General features: G+C 31.8%; 1 protein-coding gene and 1 long non-coding RNA gene across 3 annotated transcripts; both read right to left on the bottom strand.

Annotated features, from left to right (window-relative positions):
* On the bottom strand, positions 1964-5816 carry LOC105173579. Its single transcript, XR_848755.2, has 3 exons — positions 5671-5816; positions 2642-3033; positions 1964-2282 (listed from the first exon to the last, which is right to left on the bottom strand). It is a non-coding gene; the product is annotated as an uncharacterized LOC105173579 (long non-coding RNA).
* Positions 7102-12079, bottom strand: LOC105173578. Of its 2 annotated transcripts, XM_011095369.2 has the most exons (8): positions 11773-12077; positions 11538-11666; positions 10458-10573; positions 10234-10315; positions 8849-8908; positions 8648-8755; positions 8393-8438; positions 7102-7523 (listed from the first exon to the last, which is right to left on the bottom strand). In XM_011095369.2, exons 1-8 carry the CDS (start codon positions 11848-11850, stop codon positions 7315-7317), a joined length of 828 nt encoding a protein of 275 aa, XP_011093671.1. In that variant the 5' UTR covers positions 11851-12077; the 3' UTR covers positions 7102-7314. The 2 variants fall into 2 exon arrangements, with proteins under 2 accessions (XP_011093671.1, XP_011093672.1); XM_011095370.2 differs by lacking the exon at positions 8648-8755 and having other exon boundaries at positions 11773-12079.

Here is a 12955-nt window from a genome sequence, read left to right as displayed (position 1 = left end):
TATACCCAATACATATCCTACACGATTGAATACCCATTCAAATTGTTCGTCTTTGTGGGGCAACCTAATAGTTGCGGACATAAGAATTTTTTATGCGAGGTTAGTGTTTGAATTTTAGGTATGTGCGTACATTTGAGGTGCATGCGTGTAAAAAAATATATAGAGTTTCAATAATTTATCATTCTGGGGTTGTCTCTTATGAACATGTAAGCACCAAACAAGCACTTATATGTTATATTGATTCTTTACCTAATTTAACTTTTATTGGGCACATGTGATGCAATAGAAGTATACATCATTTAAAATTTTATTATATTTATTTAATTAAATAAAAAAATTAATGAATAAAATTGATTTTTTTTAGATTTGTATAAATAATAATTATTAATACAATTAATTACTAAAAAAAGATGGTTCTTTGTTAACAGAAAAAAAGTATAATTAAGGGCAGTTAGTTTTAGGAGTCTGCCCTTAATAAAAAGTTAAATATTTCACTTACTTTTCTAAATAATAATTTAAATTATTTTTTCTTCCATTTAAAAGTAATTTGAAGTTTGACTTAAAATATACAAAACCAACATAACTGCATCATACATAAGTGCAATTTTGTTCAAATAATTAATTCAAGTAAATAAATGTATATCTTATAGTTAGGAGGCTTAATTGATACCAACACTACGTGCAAATCGGAGTAGACCTTCATATGAGTAAGTAATACTCTACTTGTACTAGAAAAATATTATTTATATCCATACTGATTATGACCAAACTATCCTTATGAGGATGAAGATGTACGTCCTCACATGCATTAGCATATGAAGATGTATAAGGGTGGTTTGAGAAAAGATCTATTTGAGGTGCAATAAGTCAATTGCAGGTAAATATAAAATTTTATTTAATTTCTTTTTTTTTTTTTTGCTGATATCAATAATAAATTCCGTAAATTTCAACTAGATTTATATTTATTAGATGGAAATAAATATGATGGATACTAGACGTAAGGAGAATTCAGGCGGGTTCACCACTAAAACATTACTCTAGGCGATGACTTGATTATATGGAAGGGGAATTCAGGCTGTTTCACCACTGCAGCAACATATTCTTAGTTCAATCCACCAACTTCTAAGGTCCTGTGGAGTTCGGCACCTTCAAAATTGCTAGACACACCTTCATCGATCTAGTGGCTAGCAATTCTGGAGCGGCTTTTCACGCTAGGCAAAATCTGATGTCAGCTTGATAACAAGAATTGTGAGTTATCTAATGATCAGATGATTGAGACTCGTGCGCATGCACCTCTTCTTTCAATGTGACTACTCCACACGTTGCATCCGTATCCTTAAGCAAGAGGTTAGTTTCCAATGGCCATATGATTAGTGGCAGTAAGGTGTGTTGCGATGGAGGCAAACAACGTTTCATCAATGCATCTTATCGATCACTTTTGGCCTCGGTTGTGTACAATATATGGCTAGAGAGAAACCAACGAAGGTTCCAAGGAAAGTCCATGTCTCCTGATAGATCAGCTTGGAGTATCCTAGAGCAAAGTACGGCTTCAGATTGTTAGTGAGGATCTGCAACCGAGTTTGCAAGCCTCGATTTTGTATAGATTATGGAAGATAGCATGGTAAGCTTAGTCTAATTTGTTTGTATTTTTGTTCTTGGCTTGCTATTGGTTAAGTTGTACATAGCGGTAGCATGCCTATCCCCGATTGTACACAGATTTATTTCATCTACGGAATTTACTTTACCTAAAAAAAAATTATATCTAAATATATAAATATTCTATATCTTTTACGAAACCATAGATACACTCCCTTAAGAAGTGACAGTATAGCGTACTTTAGGAGATATTTACGAAAACTTTTGCTAATAATGAGAAATGTATTTATAATTATAATTATAGTTTTAAAAGGCGTAATGATAATTTATTAAAAAAATGATACTGTTTGTGAATTTAAAATTAATTAATATCAACAATTTAGCCTTTCTTTATTTGGAGGGCATGTAGACGGATAGTGGATACTCAAAGTGACTCCGTCACCAACTACAAAATTTACGTGGGAGCGACAGCTAAATGTGTAGAGAAGATGGGGAAGGAAGGAAGGAATAAACAAGAACAAATCCAAAAAAACAAGATCTGTCAATTGGCGAACATATACAGAACGAATCAACTCATCAACTTGAGAAAGAATAAGCTTTCACTCAAATGCATCAATGAAGAATGTAGGTGACAGCCAAAGCAACCAGCATCAACACATATGCTATTCCTTGATCAATCGCTACCCCTGTACTCACACACACCCCAAAAGAAAACAAAAATTAAAAAGAAATTCGAATTCAAAACCTTCATTGAAGTAGATATACATATGTTCAAAAGAAAAAAGAAGAAACGTTTGGATTCAGGGAATTGGATTTGCTGTAGGGTTTTGAAATTGAGGTTTGAAATGCAAACTAGAGAAAACAGCTCATTCAAATGAGTGTGAAAAGACGTAGAATCCGTCATTAAACCAAAATTACCCAAACAAATCTCAACAACTCAGATTCGTATCCATCACTTCAAATTTCAAAATCGCAATACCTCAAATCCTTCGATCCAAACAGAGAATCAGATTTTTGCAAAAGAAGAAGGGAGAATAGAAGATACCATCGCTTGAAGGAGCAGGAGCTGGCGCGGAGACTTGAGCATTGACGGAAGGAACAACCAGGAGTAGTGAAAGAAGAGCAAAAACTGCGACCAGAACCAACAATCTCGGAATCTCCATTTTCTTCCAAAAAACAGAAATTGATGAAAATCCTGACACAATTTGCTCTACTCTTCTCTGTATACTTCGAAGCAATATATATATATATAGAAGAATGGAAGTTATATAGTATTAGCATCTTCAAATCAATGGAGGCGGAGGAAGAGAATCCTCTCTGTCACAGCTGATCATAAAGGGTCCCAGACCCATGTTAGCGCCGTCGATGGGGGACACGTGGACGGCCAGTAGTGGCTGCACGTTCTATCTGGCTGTGCAGAGTGATTCCTTTGTCACTCTCCCCACATGCACAAAATGATTGGTTTATTAATTGGTGGTATAATATATTCTTTTATTGTTAATTATGTTACATATTTTATTTATTTAATATATATCATATGTGTATAAAATTTTAAATAAAATAAAATTATAATAATTATAAACGTGATGTGCATATATTATATAAGGGATAATCTTTTCATGAGGTTTGTTGTAATTGCACGTAGACTCCTTGAGGTTTGGGAAATTACGTATTGCACTCTTGAAGTTTGCTTTTGCCCAACAAATAAGCTCCTCCATTAGTCAAAATTCGTCGAATAACAAAAAATGGATAAAAATCTATATTTATCCTCAATTGATTTATTACTGATTTATTGCAGTTCAAATAAATTCTTTTATGGTCAAATTACCCTTATATGTCTTCACGCATTAATGCATGTGATGAGGTATATTTTCACTGTTATAATGGTAGCTTAGTCGGAAATAAATTGTTTGATCTGTAATAAGTCACTAGCATGTCAATTGAAAATAACATCAATTTTCATTCAATTTTTTTTATTAATATCAACAAATTCAGTGGAATTGACCAACGGAAGCAAACCTAAAGGATACTAAATATAATTTCTTAAATCATATAATTATATCAAATCTCACGAAAGAATGATATGATTATCCGATTTTATAAAGATGTAGTATAATTTGAATCCAATATCATATCATATCATGTAGCCATCAAACCACCATCCATTATTCCATGCTTAATTAATTTTGAAAGTAGCAAATTAATTAATAGAGAATAATTATTTTCAGATTAAGAATATTGTAAACGATACGTATTCTAGCAACCGTGATGATTGGAAGAATCTTTTTGTTAATAAATAGTGTAGTTGTAATACATACACATATATATTCTCTACAATTAATAGTTGGATTTTGGGGTCTGGTCGTTGCAAAAGAAGAGGACAGGCAGCGACCAATTGTGAAGGTCAGAATCAGGGTTTGGAAGTCACATCATGTCAGATATCGGAGGGTTTTAGATACACTACTTTTGACTACTTATCCCATCCTCATACGGCTACTCAAAAATCCAAACTTTGGGTATCCAATTTTTTTGTTTTTCTATTTTTAATATATCGAATTTTAGTTTAAGTTCATAAGTTATGCATTTGAGTAATTTAGTATAATAAGCAGAAGTAAAATTTAAAAAATTTAACTTCAATAAAATATGAAAATAAATAAAAGAAAACTAAAGAATAGAAATTAAGTTAACCAATATAGGAAGTGTTTGCCAACGCTTTTAAAAAAGTGGATTTCACCTTCTGGTTTAAAAAAAAATTTTTTTTGAAGTGTTTGGAATGTCAACTCATTAATTATATTTTATTTTATTATAAAAAAAATTTCTTTGAACCAAATATAAATATATAATATAAGGTTAATATTATCCGAAAATCTAATTATAGCGGATAAGTGTTATATTTGTTAGTTTAGGGGCTAAATGTTACATAACGAATAGTTCAAGAGGGTAAAGTGTATTTTACCCTAATCTTAATTCAACTTTACTATTTTTAATTTATTTTTAAAATTATATATTTAAAGTTGATATCGAAGTTTTTAAATATTAATTTAAAATTTCACAATAATTAAATTTACACTTGCACATATTTAATATTTTAAGTTTTTTATATGTGCTATATTATCTAATTATATTATTTCATTCACATATTATTATTTGATTAATTAATAAAATAATATTTTTTCAGCCATGCAAGTTTAATTCTTGTGCATGAATCAACAATTATATTGCTTAGTGGAGCATTATTAAATTAAAAATATTCTTTAATATTTTTAAAAATATAAATATGAAATACTGATCGAAATAAATTTATGATTTTTTTCAAAAAATAATTATTACTGACAAACAACAAGTTAAAAATAATATCTTTTTAACACATAAAGAGAAAATGGTCTTTCATCAATTAAGTTTATTTTAGAAGTGATTTTTCTCTAAATATTATCTAATTTAGCTTTTATCTGTTTTTGACTCTTATACAAACGCTACCCACTTTTGATTCTACCACAACTTTCCACTTTTTTTACAAAACTCACTTCTCTAAAAGCAAAAATTTTTGCAAACACTCCCACAAACTATGATATGATTACAAATAGAAAGCTCAAAGTCAAATCTAGTTCTCAGCTCAACAACCAACCCAAAAAACCCAAAGTCCAGAAAAACACGAAAGGGCATCCTAGGCCTTCCTTATCCACTAGCCACACCACCTCCTTGACCTCCTCAGAGGCCAAACTCTAGGGGTGTTCAGTTCGGTTAATTGAATCGAATTTTCGGTTCGATTTTAAAAAATGGAACCCAATAGGTTAGGTTCAATTTTAACCGAAACCGGTTCAATTTTTTGGTTAAAAAAACCATTCTTGTTTAAATATGTATATAAATAATTTTGGTATTTTTTCAATTTTATCCAGATATACATGTACCAAAATATCAAAATTTAAAAAATAAAATGTATCATAAAAGAATATTTATGAATACAAATCAAAATTTCAAAAATTTTGAATCAGGCATTTCTTCAAACACCTTGAAAGTAAGATTTGTAAGTCAAATTTCTTGAATTTTTTCTACTAACAAAGAAAGAAAAATTACCTGAGAACGAAGAAGAAAAACAACGAAGCCTAAATCGCAGGAGAGAGACTCGCTGCCACTGGACGTGGAGAGTGGAGAGAGTGGATCAGTGGCGAAGGAGAAGAGAAGTCGAGAAGAGCACTCTGTTACTGTGTCTGCATTTTTATTCTTTGATCTTTCCTTTCTCTTTTACTTTTAGTTATATTTTATATTATAATATTAATATATAAATATAATATAATATAATTAATAATAAAAAAAATTTGATTTTTGATTCTGTTCGGTATGACCAAAAAAACCGAATCGAAAACTAAAACTTTTCAAAGGAAAAAAAAATAAAAATACGATCGATTCAATTCGACCAGTTTAACCGAACTTTAAACACTCCTACCAAACTCCCTCATCACTGGGAAACTTCAGCTATAAAACTAAGTTCAGCCCCCTCAAGCAAAGGACGATTTTCTAAGATAAGCAATTTCTAGCATACAAATTCGTTCTTATTAGTAACTTTTTGTCATAATTCGTTATATCGTTCTCATATTCACATCTACCATTATTTATTCAATACCAAGTGAGAAATACTTTGAATGAGTAAAATAATTAAATATCACTTTTTTATTACCATACATACATAATTATTTTTCAATACTAGACACAAGAAGTACTTAAATTTAACCACAATTAAAACTAAATATTAATCCAATACCAACAACAAAAAAAAGATAAAATAACTTTCATTCCCAACATGTTGAGAGAGGAAATGGCAATCCCTTATCTAAAAAAATAAGTATTCTTATACCTAAAGCATACCAATCATAGATGTCAAAATGAACTTGGGAATATCCATTTCATTCCCACATAACAATCACCCTCTAAACGTCAATCCAAGAGATGGAACTTGTTCTTGAATTAGATATGCAATCTTCTCCTAATTTGTGGAGAATTACGAGGTAATTTAGAATATAATATCAAAATCTTGAGGTTTGATGTCAATGAAGAGGTGGAACTTATGGTAGTAGAAGTTCATCATAGCAAAAAGCTTTGGGAGTTGCCTTTTTTTGTGAATTTATTCTGTGTATATAAAAGTCACTTTTATAGCGTGAATGAATTATTTGTGGCGAAAGTAACTTTGTATAGCGTGAATGTAACTTAAGTAACATTGACTCACTTTTATTAAGCTTGAACGTCATGAGTTTGGATAGATCCATCAACCAACGGCCATACTTAAATATGATTCGACTTAATTAGCCTAGCCAATCCAGTGTTTATCTTCCATATAAGCCTATAAGTACACATTATTCAACACTTTTGGTTATTGAATGAATAGCTTCTTTAAAAACTTATAAATCTTAGCATGACTAGTGAGCTTCCTACATAGTTATTAGGAGTGCCTAACACAATTTTTCATTCTGATATTATACCAGAAAGAACAAAAAATAAATAACCGGACAATGGCAACCGTGGAATGCGCACTTTACCTCTGTAAAGTTGATGTTCGTCATGAATTTTTTTAAATTAGTTAAACTATTTCAAAAAGAATTAGTAGAAATTCATTCCACGATTCATGGGCTATCTAGCAAGATTATACGATCGTCAGAAGCAGATTTGTAATCTAACCTTATGCATGACTTGAAGGGCATCCGCCCACAATGTTCTGATAATACATTAAGAACTCAGCAGGTTTTTCTCTTCCTTCTCCAGTCGTTGTAACCATTTCAAGCCAAGATCACATCCTGCATTGGCAGCAATTTCAAATTGTTGTCTCGCCAACTCAACGGGATTAGACTCTGGACTTGCAGCATCCTTCCTTGATTTTCTGTTTGAGAATCCTTTCTTTACATTGAACTTGGTAAGTGTTTCAGGAAGTTGAACACCTAGACCATTTGTAACAAAAATGTCAAATCAATAAGTGACAAAGAAACCTGAAAGATGATCATGTTTGTGGTTTCTACACATAAAATCAACTGCAAAGGGAAGGACAAGTAGCTACATAAAATCAAAATGCCATTATAGACTAAGAACTACAATTTTATTTATTTAAAAAAAATATTTTTTTTATGGACTAAATGGATTTTTTTTATAATTTTCAATTGTTCCCATCCACCCCGTAAGATTTTTTTACAATTTTTTTCAAAAAATAAAAATAAAAAATACAGTAAGGGCAAAATTGACAAATTCATACCTCCATCCAAGGGTTACATAATTTCATCAAATATCGTGAAGGTATTTATAATTTTGCAAACAACGAAAGAGTATTCTTAATTATGCCAAACCTCAAGGGAAGTTGTAATTTACCTTAAAAGTTAACATCAATTCAATGGTTGAGAGAATGGGTTACAACATTACTTTTAAGTGAGTAGACTTCAGGAGAAAAGTCTTATCTAAGCAAATGGAACATTATTTGAGGACATTAAAAGGGAAATACGAGCATCAATGGTAGACATACGGTGTACAAGTACGTAACACATAGGTATGGGCAATGCACATAGCAGAACCTTACCATAGAAAAAAGAAGGGGATGGACGAAGATATTAATGAAATAGAAATCCACCATCGTTCCTATTAAGTTAAGATACGCATATTTCTTCAGCTATTCAACAGTTCATTCTTTTTCGCCCATTTTTACCAGCAATCAGAGCAGGAGCTAATGCGTTAATATCCATCAAAATCCAAGTTCCTCAAACATTACATAATTCTTGAACATTTGAAAACAAATTGCGGCTTTCCATGGGAAAGAACTAACCTCTAAGAAGAAGTGATCCATAGGCAATGGCAGCACCAGCATGGCCCTAAATGAAATCAAAGAGAGAATGTTATTTGATGCAACGTTTCTTACTAGAACAATATGACAAATCTAACAGCTAAACAACGAGGAATCATAAGCCATCAAATTCTTTCCACAACTTTTTGCTGAGATGTAGTAGCAAGCAGTTGAATTTGACAACCCTATTTCTGTACCAAGACCAGTTATATCTCAACAAGCATAGGTTTTGACTACCTTCTCAGATGCTCTGTGGAAACACCATAATGCAGACGAAATGTCTTGCTTCACACAATCCCCACTCAAATACACAGCTCCCAAGAGGTAGAGAGCACCAGGATGCAACTAAAATGACAAGTTCTAGTAAGGTCTCATCCACCATATGTTCCAGCATGACACTAAAGAATACAGTATCTTCTACGAGCCATCAGAAAGTACCTGGTCCACTGCCTTCTCCAGATAATAAAATGCTTGTTGATCAGATTGAACATAATCATTCTGCCAAAATATGAAGAACAAAAATTTCTCTGTTGAACAAGATAAAGAAATGACCAAAAATATAAGCAACATTACTTTCTCAACAGAATTAAAATTGCAGTTAAAGTTCTCTTGAGCAAAAGATTAAAATACTACTTTAAAATCTTTCTACAGACACCACCATCTTTCCACGAACTATGTTTCAATCAATTCTAATATGCGTTTCAGAAATTCAAAAGGAAGGTGGACATGAAGATGGTGCGGTTGTGGCGAAAAAACCATAACCAATAAATACGTTTTGAAAGGTGAAAATCCCATGAGACTGTCAGAGACTTCGTTTGACAAGAATTCCAGAAAAGAAGTACTAGAGCTCAGAGTCCAGCAGCGACATATGAATAAAGATGAATCTATGTGGGAGAGATTACAATAGTTTAATGTCAAAAGTACCAAGTTGGTTCCTACCTATGATGCATGGGTACTACTAAAAGGGCAATATATTATAATATTAAATACGTTGTAGTGGATATCAATACATCTCAAATAGAGGTAGAATATGCATCAAATATACCTATGGAGTATTCAAAAATTGAAAGAGCAAAGAACAGATACAAAGCAGATAACTCCACAGGAGCTTCGAATACATTTCTGGGGATGGGGGCTAGTTTTTTTATATTTGTCAAAATATGGGTCAAATTTAAAATGCAAAATATAAAAAGAAATTATTCTAATATTTTCTGAAAAATTTATTTTAGTTCTCATCTTCCATAATATTTCTACTCTTTAATTTTCAATGAAAATTGATCAAATCCATAAAATGAAATGACGTTACAAGGTGACAAATCGAATGAGTTGAAAATGAATTTTATACCATATTCCTACTATTGACATTCTAATACTTGAAATATAATATACATAAGAAATATTATATTATTTGATAATGTTAATTTATATTATTTTATTATGTTAAGCATATGACAATTTATTTATAATTAAAACATAGATGGAGCAAGTTAAAGTAACACCAGTTCTAGACAAGACTATTCTTTGTTATTGTTCTGCTTGCAACTTATTGCGGTCGAAATGTCTAGAGATATACATATCTATCTATCTATACACACACACACATATATATATACACTAACAGATGTTATCAATTATTGATATTTGCACGTATAACTTGTTTCATTTTCATTGTACTTGAAAAGGATGAGTTTGTGGTAATAGAAGATTATTATTTTTAGCTTCGCACTAATACGGTTAAAATCTGCGAAGTAATTTTAGCTCCACAAAGTGGCAATAGAGGGTTTCAACCAACACAAGACTCCTTGGTTTACTAGATGTCTAACCTCAACTCTTAAGCGGCAGCCAAGTTCATACTGTGCATCTGGATCACCCATCTCAGCAGCTTCCACTAGCAAAGCAGCCCCTCTGTTATGATGAGTAAGGGTAAACAAATATAAGGAGTTCGAACAAAGTACTGAACAACATTAACAAATGTAACATTTTCGCCCACCCAATAAGTCAAATAGAAACATCACTAGATACATCAGGAAAGTATGTTGCTACTTACACTGCTTTGTTTGCACCGGGGACATGGTATTTGAGGTGCAGTTTGGATAACCAATACCTAGCATGAGTGTTCGAGTTGTCAGCTTCCAGGGCCAACTCAAACTGTTCTTTTGCTGCCTGACAACAGGAACCAAAACAAAGAATGTTGCTGGAACAATTAGGCATAAAAAAAACCAGGACATGTAAGATTTACTTTGGGATAATAAATAAACCAGATATGCCGTTAGGTAAAGAAAACTTAAACCACTATAACAAAGTTGTGGAGGCAGAGGGGAAATTAGATGATGCGCCCTCTGGAACCCAATTAACAAAATAACATTTACCTTCTAAAACTTCCTAAATCAAGAGAAAATTGCTATAGAAAGACTTAATCTACAACAAAAGCTCAAGCAATAGCCTAAGAAACAAAAAGAACGCAATAATTTCAGGTCTATATCAATTATCACCTAAGTGCAGTCTTATTCAATCATGGATCAAATATTAGATCAGAGCAAGCTTGCCAATTCTCTGTAAAATGAGAAGAATCCAACATTGTGACCTCATAAATATACATGGGATTCATCAGCAAGTAACACAAGTCACACAAAGAAGAAACAGGTAAATAAATTATAATAAATAAGAAAACAAAAAACAAAAAACCACGAGCACAATAGACATGCATTTCAGTAGAGTTTATCCAGTAAGAGATTGGAACTTGTTTAATATGTTAGCAGATAACCGGTCAAGCATTTCAGCTAGTCCATAAGCTTACTCATAACAGTCTCAAATGATTCAATGAAAATCCATTACACAAAACAATCCACATGATTCAAAAAAAGTGGATATACAAACTATAGGATCACAATACTATAGGATCAACGATCATGTATCAAGAATTAATCTAAGTACCAAATCAAGCCATGACCTCTACACAATTACTCCATATTCTACTGAAATCTGACCAACTACGAGTTGACCATTCCAGCACATCCAGAAACCCCAATCTAATTTCAAGAAATGTAATAAAAGGGATCATGGTGCCAGAAATATGATAATAACAGAATTCGATTATCTAAATTTCGTATTCAAGCATGAAAATTACCCTAAGTAAAGGGATGAGACGCTTGTCATTAAGTTCACAATAATCAATAACTCGATCAACTTCCTGCAAAGCACTATACCCTTTGGCTATGAACTCCATCGCCTTCTTATTCCTACTGTGCATTCCTCTCTGCAACATAAAGACAGCAAAGACGGCTAAAAATGTAAACAAAACAATAAAGCTAAGAAAGTCACCGAAGCACATAACATTGGTATATAACAATAAAAGAACTTACACACAACATTAACTGGGAAAAAGGAGCACCCGCGGTGCATTGCCCAACAGCAGACCTCCAAAGTAGTGCTCTGAGCATCACAGTTAGCCCGATTGCGGCCGGATGACGAAATCGTTCCAATGTTCCAAGTTATCACTGCCACTAGAATCGGCTTCACGCGGCCTGAGCAACGGCGATTTCGGAGGAGAAAACTGAAGACGGTTTGACGTTTGAGGCTGAGAAATCCGTTTGCTTGAAGGGGGCTAACTATTTCATGGTTTGATGAGGGAAAAGGGTTCCGACATTGCATTAATAATCAGAAAAATCTTAATTCAGTTATCAGTTTTTCCCAATCGAAGAAATAATCCACGAAATTAATAATCTTATTTTATTTTATTTAAAATATAAATATCGCGTATATAAAATATTTTTTTAAATAAATAAACAATATAGTCTCTGTATGTGCTTTATATATATATATATATGTATATATTAATTAAAATAAAAGAAGTAAAATGAATTGAAATAGAAAAAATTCAATCCGAATGATTATGGATCGCCACATCGATTTTGTGTAAAAAAAATATATAATTTTGATCCCTATACTTAATCATTTATTGTGATTTTGGTTCTTAAACTTTCAGGCTTAATATTATTAGTCCTCAAACTGTTATATTTTCAACATGTTTTGTCCTTACCATTAAATTAGATGTTAGTATGGACGAACAAAGCATTAAAAGGGGGGGAAAACGCACCTTTTCCCGCCTTGAGATGATCTTTATTGTATTCTTTTTCTAAAAAAATGGATGTCAAGTTAATTGAGTCGGGTTTCAAGTAGGGCTCCCCAACTGAACTACTTGATCGGATACCATACACTTGAAAAAAAAAAAAAAAAACTTACTTTTATTCTTTATTCAAATCTTCTTCCCACCCAACAAAAAATTATTTTCAAATCTTCTTTAATTTTCCTAAAATATCACAAGAAGAGGGTAAATAGACTTAGGAAACACAAAAGTTAGTATTTAATATTTAATTTTCTTATATTTTTGTTTATAAAGATTAACTTAATTTGATTTGATTTATTTTATATTTTATGGTTTAATTTAGTTGATTGAAATTAAAGTTTTTAATCTTTTTCTTAATCTTGTTGCTGAGAAATTTTTGTTAATTTCTTGATGACAAAATTTCTCTAGATAGTTTATTT

This window comes from Sesamum indicum, linkage group LG11, assembly GCF_000512975.1.
Source record: "Sesamum indicum cultivar Zhongzhi No. 13 linkage group LG11, S_indicum_v1.0, whole genome shotgun sequence".
NCBI classification, from domain to species: Eukaryota; Viridiplantae; Streptophyta; class Magnoliopsida; order Lamiales; family Pedaliaceae; genus Sesamum; species Sesamum indicum.
This window is presented reverse-complemented; position numbering and strand designations above follow the sequence as displayed.